Source organism: Panthera tigris, chromosome B4 (assembly GCF_018350195.1).
Source record: "Panthera tigris isolate Pti1 chromosome B4, P.tigris_Pti1_mat1.1, whole genome shotgun sequence".
In the NCBI taxonomy this organism is placed as follows: Eukaryota; Metazoa; Chordata; class Mammalia; order Carnivora; family Felidae; genus Panthera; species Panthera tigris.
Window position 1 is genome coordinate 133,532,752 of NC_056666.1, and position 22,851 is coordinate 133,555,602.

At 47.7% G+C, this 22,851-nt stretch overlaps 1 protein-coding gene and 1 long non-coding RNA gene across 5 annotated transcripts; one reads left to right on the forward strand and one right to left on the reverse strand.

Moving 5' to 3' along the window:
- Nucleotides 1-4,439: 4,439 nt before the first annotated feature.
- On the reverse strand, nt 4,440-22,754 carry DESI1 (desumoylating isopeptidase 1). 4 transcript variants are annotated; one of them, XM_042993384.1, is made up of 7 exons: nt 22,390-22,754; nt 13,050-13,071; nt 11,873-11,942; nt 9,448-9,557; nt 8,634-8,756; nt 6,451-6,589; nt 4,440-5,045 (listed from the first exon to the last, which is right to left on the reverse strand). In XM_042993384.1, the coding sequence occupies exons 1-7, from the start codon at nt 22,475-22,477 to the stop codon at nt 4,902-4,904; spliced, it is 696 nt and encodes a 231-aa protein (XP_042849318.1). In that variant the 5' UTR covers nt 22,478-22,754; the 3' UTR covers nt 4,440-4,901. The 4 variants fall into 4 exon arrangements, with proteins under 4 accessions (XP_042849318.1, XP_042849319.1, XP_042849320.1 ...); XM_042993386.1 differs by lacking the exon at nt 6,451-6,589 and having other exon boundaries at nt 4,936-5,045; XM_007079512.3 differs by lacking the exons at nt 4,440-5,045; nt 6,451-6,589 and adding an exon at nt 6,632-6,947.
- Nucleotides 5,433-9,221, forward strand: LOC122240479. Its single transcript, XR_006220269.1, has 2 exons — nt 5,433-5,692; nt 9,129-9,221. It is a non-coding gene; the product is annotated as an uncharacterized LOC122240479 (long non-coding RNA).
- Nucleotides 22,755-22,851: the final 97 nt, after the last annotated feature.

Genomic DNA, 22,851 nt, shown 5'->3' on the forward strand with positions numbered 1-22,851 from the left:
ACAGCAAGGTCAGAATTCACATTAAGTTCTGTTCCTCTAAAGCCCATGCTTTTCCCTGCCCTCTTGGTGGAAGGCCAACTGTCAACATGTGCTGAGTGAATATGGGAGGTGTTGACCCTCTTTTTCCCTATCTGGGGTATGACTTTTTTTTTTTTTTTTTTTTTTTTTTTTTTTTTTTTTTTTGAGAGAGAGCATGAACGCATGAGCAGGGGAAGGGGAGAACCTTAAAGCAGGGTCCACGGGCGCAGGGCTTGAACTGTGAGATCATGACCTGAGCCCAAATCAAGAGTCGGACACTTAACCTACTGAGTCACCCATGCGACCCTGGAGTGTGACTTTTTCAGGGGTGCAGTCCCGGCCTGAGGAGCAGCCTTGATGCAGTGTATATACAGGCAGACTGACGGTTCCTCGGCTGTCCCTCCTGGGGCTGTCCCTCCGCAGCTAGGTGAACTTGGGCAGGTCCCTCCCACTCTCTGAGCCTGTTTCTCATCTATAAATGGGGCCACCACTGCCAGCCTCTCCCAGGCTGTCAGGAAGATGAGGGGGCGCAGGAAAGGAGCTGTGCTAAAAGGGGCTTTGCAAAGAACAGTCAGGGCTGGTTGTTGGTTCTAATTCCCTCTTAGTTTATGGGCAGCAGGAGGTTGGGAGATTGTGGATGTTGACTTTTTTCCTCCATATTTCAAAACACCTGCAGGATTTATATTGTTTTCACAATAAACAAGTCCCGTTGAATTTAAATAAGCAGAAGGGCACATGCTCAGAGGTGGTGTTTGTGGAGGGGGTGGAGGCTGTTGTTGGGTTGGCACAGGCTCCCTTGGGGCCAAAGCCAGTGGGGCCAGGGATGGCACTGCCCCACCTGGAGATGGGGGGCAGGGGCGGCAACTCTCCCTCCCCCTCTACACCTGGGGTTAGTGATCTCTGTGGATCAGAGCTCAGCCCCAGGACTGAGAACTAGTCTCTGGAGTCATGGGGAGGGAGAGGAGTTTTGCTCCCCAGGAGGGGTGGTAGAGACTGTCTGATCTATAGTCTTTATTCTACAGATTCAGAGAGGCCCATAGAGAGGGAGGCCTTGATCAGGGTCATTTGAGTCAGAGGGCCAATCCAGGCAGGTATGTATCCAAATCCAGGGTTAAATTTTTATGGCCGACCCTCCCCTTCGATGTCCGCCCCGCAAGAAGATGCTGGCTCTGTGCCAGGTCCTGTGCTGGGCTCAGGCACTCAGGTGATCACAGCTAGACCCTACCCCTGGAGGGTGCCCCAGCTAGTGGGAGCCTGCCAGGAAGCACCCACAAGAGGAGGGGTCTGCTCTGGGGTAGGGAGAAGTCAGGAAGGCTTTGTAGAGGAAATGCTGTAGCTGGGCCTTTAGCTCTGAGAAAGGGGTTGCTCTGAGGATAGTTGGGGAGAGATGATCCAGGTCCAGCAAACAGTAAATTGAAGGTGGAGGTGGATACTGTTTGCAGTGACAGTGGCCTACACTTAACAGCAGGGGATGGGGGTTGGAGAGGTCCAGGGACAAACTTAGGAAGGGCCTTGATAAATGTGAGAACAATTGGACTGTTGTACTGTGGGCTTCTGGGGGGGGGGGGGTGCGGCACAGTGGTTGAGGTGTGTAGGGGGCAGGGCTTGCTTCTGTGACCTGGGGTAGGTGAGACTAGCCCCTTGGGGGTGGGCTGGGCCCCGAGTACATCCACAGCGCCGCCTGGTGTCCACCTCTCTCACTGCAGCGTGACCTTGTGGGGCTTTCTCCAGGGGGGCCAAACCTTTGAGCAGAGATCTCTGCAGGGGACTCTGGGCTCCCAGGCCACCCTTCAGACAAGGGTCAGTCCCCCAAGCCCTACCCCCTTCAAAGCAGCCAGGCTCCGTGGTCAAGGGGTCACATTCAGTGATGTGCCAGACCCCTCCTGGTTCTTTGCTGCCCTCTCAGGCCAGAGCCCCTGAGTGTGAGGAGACATGGGTCTCATGGTCCAACCCACCCGCCCAGGCAGGCGTCCTCTTACACCATGATCCCATTCCAGAGCAGGTCCGGCCTCCACGCACACAGCTGTGACGAGCAGCCTACTCTTACCTAATGGTTCCCTCAAGCTTTAGGGAACTTTGCCGGAATGTCCTCTCCTTAGAGCTTCCTCTATCCAGTACCACCAGGCACCATCACTCCCTCCTCTATGGTTTTCTTTCAACCTTGCTGGGGCCGTACAGATCTTCACTACATGCTGAGAACAAAGGCAGGTACCACACAGCATGTTCAGCATGTGTGTCTTCAAATCCACAGAAACCTCTGCAAAGATGTTCACAAAATCCAACACCTCTTAGGATGATGGGATTGCAGACGACTTTTCCTCTCATCTTTGTACTTTCATTGGTTGCTTACATTTTCTAGATATGTAATATGATCAAAACAAATACTTTTTGGAAAGAACAAATGAAGAAATCTAAGCACACCCCAAACTAAAGCTGGAGGAGCTCCGCTGAAGCTCATGGATGCAGGACAAGGGGCTGTGGCAGTGGCTGCGCCACCCTGCAGCTCTGGCCTTTCCTGTTTCACAGGAGCTGTCCATTCCTCCCCGCACTCTGAACACCAGGGGAGCAGGGAGCTTCTTCGCAGCTCCCCAGTCACTTAGCAGATGCACAACACACCTCACCTCTTACCTGACAACTGCAAGCCCCCCCCCCCACCTCGTTTTCTGCTCCTCTTGCACCATCCCATCTCTCGACATAGCAAATCGACTGTGTCACTCTTTGACCTACAAAGCCTCGCGCCGTCTGGCCCACTGGCCTCTCCAGCCTCCACACCTTCCACCACCTCCTTGGCTCTCGTGCTCCGGTCATTCTGGCCTCCGTTCAGTCCTTCCAACATTCTTTTCACTTGCTGCTCCCTGTGCCCGGAGTGTTCTTCTCTCTGATCTATACTTTGTCAGTGAGGCCTCAGATTAAACATCACCTTGTCACACAACTTCCCCAACCTCCTGACACGTATTCCTTCACACCTGGGGAATTCACACCTGCTGCCACCTGGTTGTATCTCCTCCCTAGCACTAGGCCACCTGAGATCACCAAACTTCTCTACCCTTTTGTCTCCCAGCGTCCTCAGAATAGAATCCCTGCCGGGCAGGAGCCTTGTTGGTCCTGCTCACCCCTGTACCCTCAGCACAGAGCCCAGGGCTGCTTTACATACAATAGGCTCCCAGGAAGACGTTTGTGGGGATGAATGAATTTACCCCAGACTGACTTGCCGTGAGTCACAAAGTCTAAGGGTAAAACCATGTGTCGTTTCCCACAGAAGCAAGCAGTACACATCAGCGGCATCTTGTCTTGGAAACTGTCCTCAGCAGAGAGGATTGGCAGGGGCCTCTGCCCAGAGCTGGCTCACAGGAGCCCCCAGTCAGTGGCTGTTGAATGCATTCTGCTCTCAGCCTGACATTCACTGAGCGTTTGATCTGTGCCAGGCACCGAGCATAGCACTTTACATTTACTCTCTTGAAAACCACCTTGTGAGGTAGGTACCATTTCCTCCATTTTACAGAAAAGGAGACAAACAGACTGGCCCACAAGTGGCAACGTTAGGACTTAAGCACAGGCTGTGTGATCTCAGAGCAGGCACTCTTAGAGATTCCTGCCTCGGAACATGTCAGCTTTGGGGGCAGGGGGAGATGTCAGCCAAAGCCACCTACCCTCTGTGTCCTCTGGAGAGACAGAGCCTTATTCTTCAGCTAGCATGCTGGAAGACACAGTGCCTCAATAATAAGGTCTCACAGGTGTGGTGGTGAGAACATGGCCTGGATTCAAGGGCCCGGCCGTTTGCCACCTGGATAACTTAGTTTCTCTGTACCTGTTTCCCCATCTGTAACACGAGACCAGTACCTACACCTCAAGTCCGTTGTGTGTGAAAGTACCTAGCCTCGCCTCAGCCTGTGGCACGTGCTCACTCAAAGCCAACTGAACCAACAGACACCTGCGGCCACACTAGTGTCTGTAGTGCCAGGGGACGCTCGGAGAGCCATCCACCCACCTCCACACTTGTTCAGTGAGGTCATCGTAATAAGGTGGGCAGAGATCCTTGGCGCCACAGACCCAGCCTATAGCCAAACTGAAACCATAAGTATACGCTTCTTGGTGGGGTGAGATGCTCTCTGATGGCCAAGGTCCTCTAGAGGAAGATCTCAGAAGCTGGGGCCAGCAGACGAGGCTTTGAGTCTTTCTCTACCACCAGCTGCAAGGTGACATTGGGCAAGTAGTATTCTCTCGGGGCCTTTTCTCCATTTTTGTAAACCAATGGTGAAAGTCAAATATTCTTCCCTGTTATCGTCACTTCTCATCCACAAGGCTAACAAACAAGCAAAGGCAGCATATCCAGACTCAGCAGAGTTAAGCTCAGAGGGAGACAGACTGAGAAGAAGCCTGGCTATGTTGGACGCATACCCAAACCTTAAGCACGACGCAAATGCAGCAGGCAGAAATGAGTTTATTGCATTAGAAAAAACATCAAAGAAAACCAGCAAACACCTCCGTACTAGACACAGTCATTAGTTTGACTTCAAGGGCAAAAAGGAATCTCAAAGGTACAAGCTTTATTTTGGGGAAGGGGTGAGGTCCATCCCTCCTCCTTCCCTGTCCCTTTAAACCAATGGACCTTGATGGAGGTGTCTACTGTATGATACACACATGGCTCATTTCTCACTCTGCTTGCCTCGCACACTTGTGTGGAGCTAGCTGGTCATAATGAGCACGCTCCTGAGGTTCTGGGATTGACAGAGAAATGTGAGGATTGGGTTGGCGGTCGTAGCCTGAGCCCAGGCTTCCAAAATGAGTGATAGTGGGACTTGGGTGGGGGGAGAGAGCTTGCCTTCCTGGAGAGCTCAGAGAAGGCTGCTTGCTGGCTGATCCCTCCATCTTTCCCCACAAGCCTAGAGCCCAGGCATTGGCACAAACGGCTGCTGGGCATCAAGGGGGACTTTCAGTGAACCAAGTGACAGTCTCTCAGGGTAGCTACTTTGGCTAACTTCTCCTGGGTCTGGAGTGACTGCTATTAGGAGTGAAGCCAGCTGAGCCTGTATATGGGGGAGAAGAGAGAAGGAGACTGTGATGCCACACCTTCTGGCTAGAGCTGAGAGCCCTGGGAGGGAAAGTATGGAACAGGAGCCTGGAAGAGACAGAGGGCTGGGCAAGGCAACCTGGAAAAGGAGAGAAACCTGGGTGGGAAGCGAAGGACTCCACTAGTAAGCTGCCTTCCCGGGAGGTACCCAGCCCGAAACCTATTCTCCATGAGCCCAATTCTGCCAGTAGGTCAACATTAAATAAGAGTCCTTGCTAGTTTTCTGCTCTACAAAATGTCACTTGACATCACAGCTGGTCACCATGGAGGTGCCTCTGGGCAGGTCATAGGCAAACACAAAGGCAGAAAATCACCTTTTCCTCTAGCCAAGCCCCTGATGACGCCAACTGCTATGGCTAATGGTAGAGACAGGGGGAGATGAGCAGCAGCTTTTTGAAGAGCAAAGGCACCTGCTGCAGGCCGGACCCCAGGAAAGAGAACATAATTCAAGTCTGAGAAGTGGCAGGAGCTGTGGCGGGAGGGACCCACAGATGCCAGGGCTGGGACTCAGGGACCTGACAGCTCTGAGACCCTTCTCCACACCCCCCCAAAAACTAATTTAAGGGAGGCATGTGTAGAAAAGGAATCTGAAAGCCTCTCCAGGTAAGAAACGTCCAGATTGGTCCTCCCTATAAGCTCCTAGCAGCAGCTCATTAGGAAAATGCCCAGTCAGGCTCTCAACAATGCATCCTTAAAGTCAGAATGACAACAGAAATAACATGTGCCTTCAAAACACACTGAGGATAATGTACAAAATCTCGATCAGAAACAACTCAAAATTTGCTTGCCACCTTGATTCTGCATTATTATTCTATCTTTCTACATGAGGGATATTTTCCTAGAACAGGGAATCATTTCCCCTTGGTCCCTAGCTGAATATTGCATCTGGTTTGGGGATGAAGGGGGGTGGTACAGGGACTACAAACAATCTACATTATTACTTGTAGACAATAGGCCTGGGTCTCTGCCGCTCCAGCCCAAACCTTCACAAACTACGAGGTCAGCCATGCTGAGGAAGAGCAGCCTGTAGCCAGCAAGGCAGGTTCTCCAAAATTGATGTCAGAAGATTGGCAATCAGTAGGTGGAAGGAAGAATGGCTTTATCCTGTTTTCTCTGGCCTGACACTTGCTGTCACTCTCCCCTGATCCTGAGGCTTTTGGTTGCTCCAGCCCTGGCCCCGTGGCCTTGCTTGGGGTAGGGAGAGGAGGTGAGAGAGGCTGTGGCTACAGAGTTCACTTAGGTTGGGTCAGTCATCCTGAAACTGGTCTCACGTGCACCAAATCCTTTGGTTCATTTAACGCTAGAGAGGAACTGCTTCCGGGATGTTGCAATGGCTGCTTCATGGATGTTGTAAAACTCACCTGGGTCCCACAGGTGGTGGCAACCTGGGTACAGCGTAGGCGTTCTCTGGAAAGAGGTTCTGGGTTGGGGCTCCCCCAAACCGTGCCTCTTGCCTTCTGCTTAAACAAACCCTCTCCCTTTCTCCAGTGTGGAGGACGCCTAGGAAGCAGCGTCAAGAGTGAACTCACAGACAAGACAGCCTTAATAAATTAGTATAATACTATTAGAAGGGATGGCATTTTGTTCTGTTTCTTAGCAGCATTGTCCTACATGCAGCCTGGTGATCTCCTTCCCTGGGAAATTTAAAAAGCCTTCCCCTGGTTGTTAGCTCTGATGTAAAATTATAAAATAGAAATCTGGTAGGGTTTGTTTCGTTTAAAAAGGAAAAGCCCTGGTGAGGCAGGGCGGTCCCATGCAGTCCTGTTAGCTCTGGCCGTTGGGTCGGCCCACGGGGCTCCCTCCAGGAGGCTGGATCTGAATGGAGTCCAGGAGGGGCCGCAGGGCCTGTCCGAAGGGCCTGTGGAGAAAAGAGACCCAGGGGCCGGGGTGGGCTGGGTGCAGACAGTCACAACCGCGCCCATGGGTACAGTGACGCCACCACACAGGGAAGAAGGACACCCATAACCTCACTTGCTTTCTCACCTACCTCGCACATCACGTTCATGGAGGAGCCCTCAAAAGGGCCTGCTCTGTGTTTTTATTCCTGGGGTCCCCCTCACCCCGCGGAGATGCTACCGTCTTACTACTTCACCTGTAGACCCTGGTTAGCTCTGGCTTGAACAGGCTAGCTGCATACAGGGAACTAGAGCTTTCTGACCTTTCTGCACTTGAATCTTTAATTCTCATGGTATACATGGATAAAGTGTAAGTGAGGAAACTGAGGCAGAAGAAAAAGGATAAGAAAAAGGTATTTTCTAGGGAATACTCAGGAAAAATGACAAACGCAGGTTGCCAGGAGGTGTTAAGGCCACTTTCTAAAGGGCTCCCAGTTTGCTCTCGGAGTAACTTGGCTGGAAAAAAACACTGCAGATACTGGAACCTTAGAGACTTTTCAAAATTCCTAGAACCTTAAATCAGGGTGCCCACAACACATCTCAGTTACTGGCTTTCTTTTTCTTTGGTGGATATTGCTATTTTTGAAAATCATGTCCAGGTTCAAAGGGAGCATTCTCAAGCGTAAACAGATGACACCAAGATGTATTAACCTTAATTCAGACAAGTCCTGGAGCTTCACCCACCAAATAATAACAGCAAGAACATTCCAGCTACTTATACTTGCTTAGGGCCTCATAACCTAGATCCTTTAGTAAGGCTGTGAGGCTTAACACACCCACCAAGGAACGGGAAGGCAGAGGCAGGGCTGGGAGATGGGGCTTTCCTCACTAGATTCACACCGCAGCCTTGTTTCCCTTGCAAGTTTTTCCTAAGAGGTTTCTACCCAGGTGTGAAAAACAGCTCACCTTGCTGAGCCTGCTAAACCTGCCAGGATCTCTGTTGGACAGGGCCCCAGTTCAGGAGAAACTGAGTCAGGGTTCGCAAACAGACATGGTCCTGGAGTGGTTAGAGGCTTGCCTGAACACAGCAGCAAAGGAAGGGAAGGGTGTGATGGCTTTGGGTGTGTGTGTGTGTGTTGTGTGTGTCCTTTCAGGGGACACTGCTTAGATGATGGCCCACAAAGCTCGGACCACATCAGGGTGGGAGGGGCTACAGTGCGTTCTTGAAGAAAACATCTACTGAGGTATGAGGGCAAGTAGGAGGTTGTCTCTGAGGGCATCAAAGAGCTCATGGTGCAGGGGAAGAAAGACTAACAAATGACATTCGCAAAATAAGCCACCCTACTAATCCTCTGATCTGTTCTCTGCCTGTCTATCTAAAAGTACACTTTATGCGAGGACTTCTGGGGAGTGGCACGCTTCATGAGATGCCAGGGCTCTGTACAAATGCTGGAGCCGGCGTCAAGTGGATTTCTAAGTTCTGTGGTTGCACTCAGGCCAGGATAGAGTTGGTTCAACTCCAAGGAGGGTGAAGTATTACAGGCACGCATCAGTGAGTGGAGAGAATGGTGGCTTTACCTGGTAGCAGCTGCCATCACGACAGGGCCCACCTAGCTCGGGAGGATTCTGCTGAGATCAGGGACCAGACGAGCAGCACGGACTGTGAATGGGGATTTCAGGGGCTGGGGCAGAGACTGAAGGCCACTTACGTGGATAGAATTTCAGAGGGAAGGTCAGTGATGTAGGAAGGGATCTTCCGCCCGGTCAGGAACTGTGCCACTTCGTTGGTGAAGGTGTTACAGTTGTGTTCAAAGAGGTTGTAGGCCTCACTTCTGTACATTGTGAGAAAGGTTGGAAGAACAGATCTGAGAGAGTCAGCAAGCACATATGTGAAATAACTCAAACCAGGAAATGGCATGGAGAGCATAGCTGAGTTAAGAGGACTGTGATTTTCCTTTTCTCATACACTCCAAAAGGACTGCTTGATTTGCCACTCTGGACCATAAAAAACAGATTTTTAAGGGAAAGATGAAATAAAAATATATGGCTCCTCTACAGTTTCAGTAGAATCTTCACAGTCACAAAAGCAGAGCTCTAGTGTTAAACACTTACTACAATGACAATTGACTAAAGCTTAAGAGAAAACCTGCTCAAGTTGGCATTTCATCCAAATCCCTCCACAAACCCTGGTTTTGATTTTTCAGGATGACATACTGGCCCAGGATGGGTTGAGAACAGCAAGTGCTGAGACAGCAGCAGCTGATTTTAATCAGAAGGAATAAATAGCCCTTCCTGTCCTCAGGGTTTCAGCAGAAGGTATGCTGGGATGGGATATCTGCCTGGGAGCAAAGCTGAGCTCTTTTTGTGGCATGATAACTGCTTTCTCTTCCTATTTATTCAGCAAATACTGGGCCAGACCTTGTGCTGAGTGCTCTGGGGGATGTGACCTTGTGGCTGCCCTCTGGGGCTGATCGTCTAGTGGGGGGACAGACACAACTAACCACCACCCCTGTCTCCACTCACCGGAACAGAGACTCCCCCAGGGAGGACAGGTATTCCAGAAAGAGTTCTTCTGTGACTTCTGTGCTCCCCACATCAACCACAGAGTCTGGGGGCCCAAGCAATGTCCCTCCCTAAAAGAGCCAACCCAAAGAAAGTCATTAAGTCACCATCTCCACTGAATTTTTTAATGTGGCTTCCCTTGGGAGACCACAGATGCTCTGTTCCAACGTTTACCTTTCAGAGCATCCAGGGCAGATGAAGAGTGTCATTTCCTATCTGTATCAAGGCTGCAATGGCTTAGAGCTTCCTGTTAACTCTCCATTGCCAAATGATGGCAACGTGGCTAAGAAGCTGGGCTGCTTTCTTCTGGTGGGGCCCTGGGAAATTGAGTCTCTGGCCAGTCTCAGGCCAGACCCCTGATGCTGTCACCTCATCCAGTTGATAAAAAAATAGAAACCCAGAATCTGAAGTCTCCCTTTGTTCCCAACAGGCCTGATCCCAAGGGCACAAAAGGAGAACCAGAAATGGCTAGCACTTGACAGGCCATCTTTCCATGCCTATATTTAAGTGTATGCAGCCAGTTTTTTCTTGTGACACACTTGCTATCCCTTAGAACACTGGGGAAATGCGAAGACTGTGAGAAGTCTGGCAGGCTGGCAAACACTTCCACAATTTAGTTCTATTTTATCTGGGAGGCTAATCTAACAATGTCGATAGGGTTCCCCAGGCAAGGGAGTTAATGGCCCATGAAAGGCCTACAGGAAACCCTCCACCATGGGTTAATAGACTGCTATAGCAGACTAAAGGAGAGCCTGAGGCCAAGGGGAAAGCAGCCATGGGTGTGTAACAGATCACTGGGGAGGACAGAGCTGGGAATGGCTAGGGGGTAAGGGAGAGCACTCCTGAGCAGAGCTCCCTGGAAAGATCATTAATTCACCCAATAGCTCTTGGGCACCTACTGTGTGGCTGACATTGTTCTAGGCACTGGGGAAAGCCTGGTGAGCAGGATCATTACAATCGTCTAACAATAATGGTCTCAAAATTGTAAGAGACTGAAAATCACTATTCGACCCCCTGTTATTCATTCATATAACAAATATGTATTGAGAACTTACTATGTGCCAGGCCTATGCTAGGCACTGGGGGTACGATGTGGACAAAACAGACGAGATTCTTGCCCTCATGGAGCTTATAGTCTAGCAGGGAAGGCAGACAAAAAGAAATCCCATAAACCAATATATAATTTTGAGCTGCAATAAGGTTATTGCTGGAAAAGTCCAGCATGCCATCAGTACATATAACAGGGGACCTTTCCAGTCTGAGGAATCTGGGAAGGCTTGCCTGAGAAAGTGACATTGAGCTCAAATCCGAAGGGTGGAGAGGCAGAACCAGGTGAAGGATCAGGGAGGTGGATGAAGTGAGAGAGTAGGTTTAAATGTCAAGGTATGTTCAAGGAATGAGAAGAAGGTGGGGGGGGGGGGGGTGGCGGGAAGGCACAACCTGAAAAGAGGTCATTCAGAGAGGGAGACAGTGACCAGATCAGATAGGGCCTTGGAGGCCATGCTGAGCTTTCTGGGTTTTATCCCAAGAGCAGTGGGCAGAGTTCTGACTTCAGCAGGGGAATGCCATGATCAGATTTTCATCTTGAAAAGATCACTTTGCCTCCTGTGTGGAGACCTGACTGAGGAGGAGCAGAGGTACTGCTGTGGTCCAGGCTGGACGTGAGCGTGGCATGGATGAAGGTGAAAGCTCTGGAAATATGGGAAGAGATGAACAGAGACTGACTTAAGATATATTTACAAGGTAGAATTGACTGGGCTTAACGAAGGATTTGTTACAGGAGGTAAAGGACCAGCGAGAGGAAGAAATCAAGAATGACTTTCCATTTATGAATAGCAAAATGAATGGTTGGTTGGTCTTTGCTTGAGCACCTTCTACGAAAACCCTTAGATTGCTCGGAGAGAAAGTTTGTGGCAAGGTACATGGGCTTTAGAGACAGAGTCCTGAGTTTTAGTACTGGTGCCACTTACTGGCCATGTAAGTTTCGGCAACTCACTTTACCCCTCAGAGCCCTCATCCTTCAGCTCAACATTGACTGAGTTCATACTATGAGCTCGGCACTGAGCTGGTGACAGGGACAGAGAGTGAGACACGGTCTCAGCTCACAAGGAGCTTATACACAGCTCCCTGCAGAGACTCAGGAACAGCTCATCCATCATACCATGCTCGGTGTGACCCAGAGGGACCCACATATGTCGAGGGGGCACAAAGGAGGCCTGGGAAGGGTGTTTTTGAGCTGAGCCTTAAGGTAGTTATGAGGAACTAAGCCACAGGCTGACATCCACTGGGCTAGAAGCCAGACATACAGAGTAGTAGTAAAGTTCCTGGTCTATGGGAACCCTGGGAACGTGAGACTTCAGGGCAGGGTGTGGGGGAAGCCACTCACTGGGGGACAGCTGGAGATACCGCCACTGCCGAAGAAGAACTCATCCTTGTGCACAACTATGGAGGTATGCCTGCAATGCAGAGAAGAGACAGGATAAGCCAGAAAACTTCAAACTGGTCTGAGAAAAAGCAAACACCACACTTCAAGGAGAATAATTTCTGCCCAAGGATAGGACTTACACGGTCAGCAGCCTTATAAAACTAACCAAAGGCATAAATACCATAGATCAGAGTTTCTCAACTTTGGCACTACTAACATTTGGGGCTGGAAAATTCTTTGCTGGGGGGCTGTCCTGTGCATTCTAGAAGCTTAACAGCATCCTGGCCTCCACCCACTAGTTGCCAGTGGCACCCCCCAATCAGTTGTGACAACCAGACAGGTCTCCAGACACTGCTCAATGTCTCCTGGGGCAGAATAGAACACAGCAGAAGAGGAGTCCCTAGATTCACCCTGATACTGACACACCTTTACTGAAATAAAGCTCTGCAGACTAAGGGGTGTTCCTAGGCAGTTAACAGGAGAGGTTAACCTGGACCACGCTGAGGCAAGACCTGTTTCGGGTGGAAGTGCGCATATTACTCGGTTTGAGTCAAACGAAGTAAAAAGACATTCTGGTCATCCCAAATGTCAGCAGGCTCCAGGAGTCCAGATGGAATACTGACCTATGGTCTCCTCTCATTAACGGAACTGACAGCTCAGCTACCATCTTGTCTGAAAGGGGTGGGTCCAGTGCTGACAGACCACGGCAGATGTGTTTTAAGACAGCCATGTGGAGCCCTTGAGACTTCTGTAGTTAGAAGGCTTGGTCAGGCGTGGGCATGACATCATTCTACCTTTCTTTATGCGAGGGTTTCTCAACCTCAGCACCACTGCCATTTTTTGCTTGGATAATTCTTTGTTGTGAAGGGCTGCCCTGTGCATTGTAGGGTGTTTATAGCAGCATCCTTGGCTTCCGTCCACCCATCAAAACTGTCTCTAGACACTGCCAAATTCCCTGGGGCTGGGGATCGGGGCACAAAATTACCCCTGGTTGAGAACCACTGCTTTAGAACTTGGAAGTTTCATGATACAGAGAGTTAGGTTTCAAGCTGGAAACATAGACTGGAACCTGAAGTGCACAGGTACTGCTTTGTTTCATAAACCAGTCAGTCATTGTAAGGAGTCCCACCCAACTTACCAGATGCCTTCCAGTTGTTTCCCTGTAGAGAAAAGAAGAGATTTAGCTACTCAGGACCAGAATAAATGGACTCCCAGCCTGAGCAAATTCACAACATCACTCAAACCCACTATAAACCCATTCAAACCCAATTTAACCCACTATAAACCCACTCAAACCCACTATAAACCTCTGGGGGGATTTTCCAGGAATCCAATTTTCCTCCAATAAGGTCCTTAGGTCATGATATAGGTATGTCATGTGAAGTAAGTTGAACGGTTATCAGAATCCTTCATCAGAATGCAAGATAAAAACACTGGCATAGATGTACCCCAATTTTATGTTTGCTTTTCTTTCCCTGTCAGGGTCAATTCAACTTTGCCTTTAATTTGTCTCACATATAGTGACAACAGTAAAACAATGGTATAAAAAAGCTATTATCCACTTCTTCATTGAGCATATGGGAGGTGAAACCCTTCAGAAAATGGCAGAGCGAAACTTTACAAATGCTGTCCATTTGGAATAGTCAATGCAAATGTATTCTGTACCTCTATATGGCAGAAATGATGTTAGATATGGAAATGAAAGTACGAACAGACCACTGTCCTGCCTTTAAGGAGCCCAAAGTCAAATGGAAAGAGAGACACACATAACTAAGTAAAACACAATGTTGATAGGTTCTAATTATCCAGTGGTAAAAATAAGATGCTATATATGATAAAGATAAGGAACTACCTTCATAAACTGTAATTCAACCCAGGAAAAGTAGGGGCAGGGATGGACGTTTCTGCCAGAGGGAATAGTATGTGCAAACCCACGGTTGTGATAAAGATCAAGGTCCTGCAGGTTAGAACAAAGACTGTAGTGATGGTGACAGGAGGAAAAGTGGTCAGCAAGGATGCCAGGAAAGTAGGGTAAGCCCAGACAGAAGGCTGTCCTACACCGTGGGGGCATTCATGGTTGTTAGGCAGCCAGCAGAGTGCCTTAACCAGATCTATGCTTTTGTTTTTATGTTTAGTTTTGAGAGGGAGAGAGAGACAGAGAGAGAGACAGAGAGAGAGAGAAACATGTGAGCAGGGTAGAGGCAGAGAGAGGAGACACAGAATCTGAAGCAGGCTCCAGGCTCTGAGCTGTCAGCACAGAGCCCAACTCAGGCCTCGAACTCATGAACAGTGAGATCACGACCTGAGCCGAAGTCAGATGCTTAACCGACTAAGCCGCCCAGGAGCCCCCAGCTCCATGTTTTTAAAAGACAACTATATCTTTTATTTATTTTTTTAATGATTTTTTTAAGTTTATTTATTTTGAGAGAGAGGGAGAGAGAGATAGAACACAAGCAGGGGAGGGGCAGAGAGAGAGGAAGGGAGAGAGAATCCCGAGCTAAGAGCGTGGAGCCTGATTCAGGGCTTGAACTCACAAACTGTGAGATCATGACCTGGGCCGAAACCTGGAGTGGAACACTTAACTGACTGAGCCTCCCAGGCGGCCCAAGACAATTATATCTTTTAATTATTATTTTTTTTTACGTTTATTTATTTTTGAGACAGAGAGAGACAGAGCATGAACAGGGGAGGGGCAGAGAGAGAGGGACACAGAATCGGAAGCAGGCTCCAGGCTCCGAGCCATCAGCCCAGAGCCCGACGCGGGGCTTGAACTCACGGACCGCAAGATCGTGACCTGAGCTGAAGTCGGACACTCAACCGACTGAGCCACCCAGGCGCCCCGACAATTATATCTTTTAAAAGAGAACTCCTGACGTAGAAGATGAACAGGAGGGCAGGTCATAGAGAGAGCCGACTGGAGTGAGGTCTTTGCAATAGTCCATGGGAGACACTACATGACAGTGCTAAGGATGACGAGACCCGATGTGAGGCTCAAACTCATGAACTGTGAGATCATGACTTGAGCCGAAACCAAGAGCCAATCACTTAACCAACGAAACCACCCAGGTGCCCCAATGCTGTGTCTATTTTACATATAAACATTTCATTCTCTGTTAGTGTTATGAGGCTAAGTGAAGTAACAAGGAAAATCAAATGTAGCAGAGTTCTGTCCGTCCTCCAGTTGGAGACAAGTCTGCTTTTCACTAAGAGACCGGCTGCTCTGGCCCACGAGGTCACAAATGGGGTTTCTGGGGTAGCCCCCTAAAGGCTGTGGAGCAGGCTCTGCCCTTACTCAAACAGCTCAAATTCCACAGAGGTGGATGTGAAACAGACTGGATGCTGAAGGGGAGTGGTAACCCATTTACGACAAGCATCTTCAAATGGACTGATTAGACGTACATCCTTTCTGAATCTGAACTGCTCCCAAGTTATCCTTATTCTCACATCATCCTTATGTGGTACAGTAGGGCAAATATTTATTAACATCATTTTACAAACAGGTAAATAAAGATGCATGGTTTGTCCAGCATAAAAGCAAGAAGAAAAAAAACACGATATGACAATGTACTTGTGGGAGCAGCTGAGGTAGAAACCCAAGGGCAGCTGTTCAGTAGTCTGTTCTCAGGAGAAAGAAAACAAGGGCCACAGTCTCCTCCCCCCAGGGTGACGGGCATTGGAAAGTAGAACTTAACTGATTTAAAATAAATTTTTTTTTCCCTTCCTCACTGGGGTGGGAGGAGGTGAGTAGGAGGTGGTGATTTGAATTAGGTCACAAGGCCATTTTGGAACATGAATTAGGCTCAGTGGATATTAACACACTACAGAAGCAGATTATTTTCCCACTAGGATGTCCTCAGCAGGCCAGAGAGTGGGTGGGTCAGATGCCTGCATGTCTCCAAGCCTGCCAGCACAGCCAAAGCACTGAATTCAAGGCCTATGAAGGACGCAAGTGAAAACAAATGGAAGACATGGAGAACAGCCTCGTTTCCATCATGAATAACAAAGAATGTAGAGTGAGGTCTCCATTAGTCAGCATTCCACTGATTGTAAGAGTTAAGTTAGTATATAAAAGCCAAGGAGAAAATACTCCACCCACCTCATCAATTAACATGGATGGAGCACGTAGACCTACATGCTGGTTGTAGGACACGCTCAAGATCAGCACTTGGAATACTGCTGATGTTTAACCAATGTCTATTAATAAGCATAAGTGATGATGGCGATGGGGCAGCAGGGGCCTCTGTGCAGGTAGCATTAGCTCACTGGTATAAGTCAAATGCAGTGCCAGCTCACTTCCCAAATTTCTCCTTTCATGATAGTATTTTTATTTATTTTATTTTAATTCCAGTATGGTTAACATACAGTGTTATTAATAGTTGCGTGTGTGTGTGTATGTATGTGTGTGTGTGTGTATATATATATATATATATATATACACACACACACAATTGGTTAACATACAGTGTTATTAATTTTGTGTGTGTGTGTATACATATATATTTGTGGGTTTTTTTAAGATTTTATTTTTAAGTAATCTCTATACCCAACCTGGAGCTTGAATTCACAACCCTGAGATCAAGAGTCACATGCTCCACTGACTTAGCCAGCGAGGAGACGCTTGATAGTGTTTTTAATTGACAATGTTCTAGTGTGCTGGGTGACTCAGCATTGGCCAGATTACCATCAATGTGAAGGGGTTAATGTTAATTTAAGAAGTCAGCTTGCCCTTCTTTGGGCCACTGGATAAATATTGAATCTAGGTTGGAAAAAGGTAAAAGGAAACATTTGTATAACATAACTGGGCCTCTGCCAATATACATATATTTTTAAGTTTATTTATTTTGAGAGAGAGAGAGAAAGAGAGAGAGCATGGGAGGGGCAGAGATAGGCAGAGAGACAGAATCCCAAGCAGGCTCTGCACCATGCGTGGGCTTGAACTCATGCGGGGCTTGAACTCATGAACCGCGAGATCACGACCTGAGTTGAAGTTGGACGCTTAACCGACCGAGCCACCCAGGTGCCAGAGAGGGTTCCCTTTTAATCACTGCTTGTTTTTATTAGTCAGGCCTTGTAGCAATGTTTTGAGGAGCAACATTCCACCCAGGCTGTATTTACTGAACACCAAGTACTGTGGATATCTAGAGTTCTTGCCCCCAGTGGAGCTTCCAGTTCAGTTGGGGGGGTGGGGTGTGTGTGGATATTGATGAGAAAATGAACAATTATAAAATAGAATGATGAATGCCACTAAAGGAGAGTACACTGTGTTATTAGCACATACTAGGGACACACAACCAAGATTTGGAGGGGTGGTGGTCAGGGAAGGTTTCCTGGGGGAAGTGACACTTTAGTTGAGATCTCAAGGATAAGCAGAAGTTAGCCAGGCCAAATGAAAGTATTCCTGGCAGAGGGCACAGCCTTTGAAAAGCTAAGAGGTAAAAAAGAGCTGAACAGTTTCAGTCCTGTTAGGGTGTACAGCAGCCCTTTTCCACTGGGATTCCGAAAGAGAATAAGCCCTCATGCCCCAGGGTATCTATTGGCAGAATTGAGAAAATAGTCTATCAGATCATTTCCCTCAGAGCTTCATTCTCATGTGTAATCCAGTTGAGAAAGGCTCCTATTGACTGTGTTCAGTATGTGGAGACAGGTGAGGGTGGAGAAAAAAGCCGGAGAAAGATCACGAAGGGCCTTGTAAGCTGCATTAGTTTTCATTTTGCCATAATGAAATCACATGATTACTAAATTAATTCCTTAGATGGATATAGAACAGTTCGTACAATGGACAATAAAAATCTAAAACAAAGCACAATAGATGGCATTAAAACATTAAAAACCCCTTCAGATTCAAATAAATTCTATGTAATCTTCAAGCTTGAGTTCAAGTCCCAATTGTTCCTATAATCAATATTTATTGCGGGGCGCCTAGCTGGCTCAGTCGGGGGAGCATACGACTCAATCTTGGGGTCATGAGTTCAAGCCCCACAGTGGGTGCTGCGTTTACTTTAAAAAACAAAAATTCTTTGAGCATCAGCTCTGACTGGCTACCTGGGATGTACTGAGAAATGAGACAGAGTCTCTGCCCTCCAGCAGCTCAAGGTTCTTGATGAAGTCTTTCTGACACATTCAGCCCACCAAGGCCTCTCCCTTCTTTCAAGACCTAAAATGATCGCTTCACCACTCGCTCATTTTGGTATCTAGTCATAATTTCTTTTATGCTGTTCTCTAATGTTGTATGTGTATGCATGTTATTTTTTGTGAAATAAACCCCTGGAGGACAGAGTTCATGTTTTTTTACTTCATTACTATTTTGTATTACAGAATTAAGCAAGGACCTGAGTCCAGAGTAAAATTTCAAACATTCATTAGATTGCATTCTGCCAAGAAATAAAGGTCTGTATTCTATATCTTTACGTCTTTAAACCTGGGAACAATTTTGAGATAGGCTTGTAAAAAAAAAGTAATAAATAAATGTAATCCCAGGACACGTGCATATACACAAAACTTTGGATCAGAAAACAATCAACAAATATCAAGTGCCTCTTACTGTAACTAAAAAAAAACCCAAACATCTCTGCATTTATGCCTATGTACTTTAGCACAAAAAAAGGTCATGAGATTTAGAGAACAGCCTCAATTATTAAGAGGACAAATTTAAAGGACAATTATAATAGCTAATTACTGTAGGCAAATGGTACACTATGAAAAAGAGATGCAATCAGCTGTCTATTAGAATGCTAAAGATACATTTGGGGCCATTTTCATGGTGATTGAAGGACAATGGTACAGAAGTACGTTCATGGAAGCAATTCTAGGACACTGAAAACTGGACAGCATAGAACTGTGTAGTCTGCATGGTTTGCGGGGGAGCAGGGAATTATGTTGGACTTTATCTAGTCCAATCATGACGGTAACAGAGCTAGATGGGGTCTTATCATGAGGCTCTGTCATAACAAGAAAAGAAGGTATTACTGATGAGGTCACACTAACTTAGTTTGAGGAATGATCATATATCTGTGATTATGAATGGCACATACACATTGAACCCAGATATTTTTCTCATCCAAATTTGAAACACGTGACCAAAGATGCCTTTACAAACTTCAAAAATTATAAAGGGATGCATTACACAGTAGAAGGGGTACAGCAACATGATTGACAACATGAGCTCTGAAAGTCAGACTGCCTGCGTTTATAACCCAGCCCTGCCACTTACCAGCTGTGGGAGCTGGGGGCAAATTTAATGCCTCAGGTTCCTCAAACGAAAAGCAGAAGTAATAACAGGACCTACTTCACAAAAGTGTGGTGAGGGTTATGACACACACAAAGTACTCAGAAAAAAAGAGTCTGGCACATGGTAAGCTCTCAATAAATGCTAGCTATTAATATGCTTCTGGAAGTCATAGCAAAAATCAGGAAACAAATTGACTTTTGAAAGGTTCAAATATATTTAGGAATGGGAAATCAATATATGGTTACTCACAAAACTGGGACATACCCAACCTTAAGGTTGGTGATGTCTGGACAGGATGAACCAGTACAGCAATGCCCATTTTCCATAAGTTTTCAACTCTAGAAGGTAATGACCATTAGCTTTGATAACACTTTCATTACTTTTGCAAAAGGCGTAAGAGCAATATGGGAAAAAGGGGATAGGGAAGAGAGAATTAGATTGGCAGGTAAGGTGATGTTCTTAGAAATACCATTGTGGTCAGGTGTGCAAAGTTGGTTAAGTTACCATTGTTGGCTAGGATTTCAAATCTATGTAAAAAAAAAAAAAAAAAGGTGAAGGGGATAGGTCTAGCACTCCACCTTCAGTTATGGCACTTTTCCCTTTACCCATGACACTCCAAAAAGGCATTCTTTCAGTTCCAGGACAAGGCCAAGCTCTTTCCTGCCTCAGGGCCTTGGCAGATTGATCCCCCTTAAGCTTAGAACACTGTAACTCCCTCACCACTTTCCTTGTGGCTACTTCTTCATCCTGAAATTCCCAACTTAAAAGTCACTACCCTTGCCACCGTTATTTAGAGTAAGTTTCTCTTGGGGTGCCTGGGTGGCTCAGTTGGTTAAGCGTCTGACTTGGGCTCATGATCTCACAGTTCACGAGTTTGAGCCCTGCATTGGGCACTCTGCAGGGAACCCGCTTCAGATCTTCTGTCCCCCTCTAACTCTACCCCTCCACCAGTTGTACTCTCTCTCAAAAATAAAAAAAATAAAAAAAATAAAGAAAAAGGAACATCTGGTTGGCTTGGTCGGTTGGGTGTCTGATTTCAGCTCAGGTCATGATCTCGTAGCTCGGGAGTTCAAGCCCTGCATCAGGTGGTCCTGACAGCTTGGAGCCTGGAGCCTGGTTTGGATTCTGTGTCTCCCTCTCTCTCTGCCCACCCCAGCTCATGCTCTGTCTCTCTCTCTCCTTCAAAAATAAATAAGCATTAAAAAAATTTTTTTTGAAGTAAATTTCCCTTGTTACTTTCTACCTTAGCATCCTGTTTGCTTCTTGCACTGCCCAGCATTTACCACAATTATTATTTTAAATAATTTAATTATTATTATTTTTTGCTTATTTTTTATGTTTTCTTCACTAAATAGTTCCAGGATGGTAGTGAACATCTTTGCTCAACATATTATCCTCAGTTAAGCTTACCATTCAGACTAGCACATAGTAGGCACTCAAAAAAAAAAATCTGCTGAATCAATCATGAAGCAGTGATTCCTAAGAGCACTTACAGCTATGATTACAGTAATCAAATGGCTCCACTGCAAGTTTAGTTGGAACTTGACTGATGTAATCTGTTAGTGATTAGCACCTTCCCCAATGACTTTGTAAGTTTTGCTTTCAGTTTTGCCTTACACATTTTAACAACTGGTGATCTAGGCCCAGACTTCTACCCTACAATGGATTGGCTACATAACAATTATCTGAGGAGCTTATTAAAAATACAGATTTTTAGATCAAAACTCCAGAAGATTCTTAGTACTTGTGTAATGAGGCTCTAGAATCCATATATTTAAAACTTTATTTTGAATAATGTTATGTGTGTAGTACACAATTCAAAAGGTACAACAAAAGTTTATAGTGAAGTCTCCCTTCTATTCCTGTGGCATCAAGTTTCCCTTGCCACAAGTTACCACTGTTTCAGTTTCTTATGTATTCTTCCAGATAATTATTTGCCTACATGAGCATGTATAAATCCTTTGCTTTCAAAACATCTGAATATTTAAAGAATTGTTCCAACTTTGCTTTTTCTACTCGTACTCAACAAAACGTTGAAAGTGAAGTTCCCTGTCTGTTGAACAAGCGTCCTAGGTGATTCTGATGTGAAGCCAAATAAGAGTAACCATTCAGTGGCCTAGGGTTAAGAGATTGAGTTCAACTCACTAAGATACATTAGAAACTCAAGGACATTGAAAAGAGGCCCTCAAAAGTAGCCTTGCTTACTTGACCTCTGCCCTCTTGCCTTAACCATGAGGCAGAGAGAAGGAGACACAGAATCCGAAGCAGATTCCAGGATCTGAGCCGTCAGCACAGAGCCTGACGCGGGGCTTGAGCCCACAAGTGGTGAGATCATGACCTGAGCTGAAGTCAGCCGCCTAACCGACTGAGCCACCCAGGCGCTCCAAGGACACATTTTCTAATGCGTCCATAAAAGCCAGGAAAAACTAGCCATTTCAGTGAATGCTGCCAAAGTTGTTCAATTTTTCAATTCCTAAAATCCTTTCCTGCCCAATATCACCTGAAATCACAAACTCGACCATTTCTATGTTAGATGAGACATTTTTGGTATTTGGCTTATAATGAGGTTTGATGTGCAGTGAACTAGGGCTGATTTTCTCTCCTGGCAGTTAAGTAGTTTAATGGAGCACAACCGAAATACTTCCAGTCCTCCGCGAGAACTGCTTTCTAACCATCTGGGCAAAAGCAATTAACTTAGAATCGTCAGGGCAGAACTTGGTGAATTCTCGAGTCCGGACTCCAGTAGACCTGACTTCACCTCTACCTGGGGGCGATGGCTGGGCCCCTGTGCAGCTCTAGCTTCCTATTCCCATCTACCCCAGAGACTGCGGTTTCCTTTTGGCACGGAGGGAAGGCTCTCTAAGGGCCACCCCGGAATCTCCTCCGCAGTGTCCCTTTCATCACGAGGGGCACCGCGCGGCAGGCACCCTCACCTCCCTTACACTGCGCCGAGGAAGGAGCGTAAAGGGTTCCCCAAGTGAGGCAGGGAAGACGCCGGGATGCAGCGCCAGCTTAGCTTGCGGCTCTGAGGGGCAGCGGGAGGGCGTGACTCCTCCGTCCCTTCCTCCTGGACTCAAACGTCAAGACAGAAAAAGTGGGGTTCAAGGCGCCCCAACCTCAGACCTCTCCCTTCTCCACTCGGGCTTTTCTCCATCCTCTGGGCCCCGCGTCTCCCCCTGAGCCGTGGTCCAGGCCTCCCTACCTCGGCCGGCCGTCCCGGCACCCTCTCGCCCGCCCCCAGCCCCCTCACCCAGCATGATGGGGCTGAGCCGCCGGGCCAGGCCCTTGGACAGGTCGTACACGTAGAGCTTCACCGGATAGAGATTCGGCGGCTCCATCGGGACCCGTGGCGGCGGTGGCCACGAAGTCCCTCAGGCACCCGGTAGCAGCTTGGACCTTCCCGTACCCGACGGGGGTGGGGAGCGTAGGGAGCGGGGGACCGAGCCCAGGCCCGGCCTGAGGGGCGGGGGAAAGGCGGCCCTGCGCTGCACGCGCCCCGACACCCGCCACGGGCAACGACTACTGTGAGGTGACAGAGCCGGGACGGGCAGGGACCGCGCTGAAGAGGAGGCGGGGGCGAGGACGCACTCTTGCGCATGTGCCTACCGTCCCGACGGGCGGCGAGGGGCGGGGTTTCTCAGGAAGGGGCGGGGCTTTCGCAGATTGGCTAGGTTAGTTAGGGACGATTGTGGAAAGCGCAAGGTGGAGGTGG

What these genes read in the sequence shown, in the direction of transcription:
- DESI1 (XM_042993384.1), bottom strand. Translation starts at nt 22,477, where the DNA reads ATGGAGCCGCCGAATCTCTATCCGGTGAAGCTCTACGTGTACGACCTG. An exon ending in AAACAACTGGAAGGCATCTG is followed by an intron (nt 11,943 to 13,049) that starts GTAAGTTGGGTG and finishes TCTGCATTGCAG; the next exon opens with GCATACCTCCATAGTTGTGC. An exon ending in GTATCTCCAGCTGTCCCCCA is followed by an intron (nt 9,558 to 11,872) that starts GTGAGTGGCTTC and finishes TGGCTCTTTTAG; the next exon opens with GGAGGGACATTGCTTGGGCC.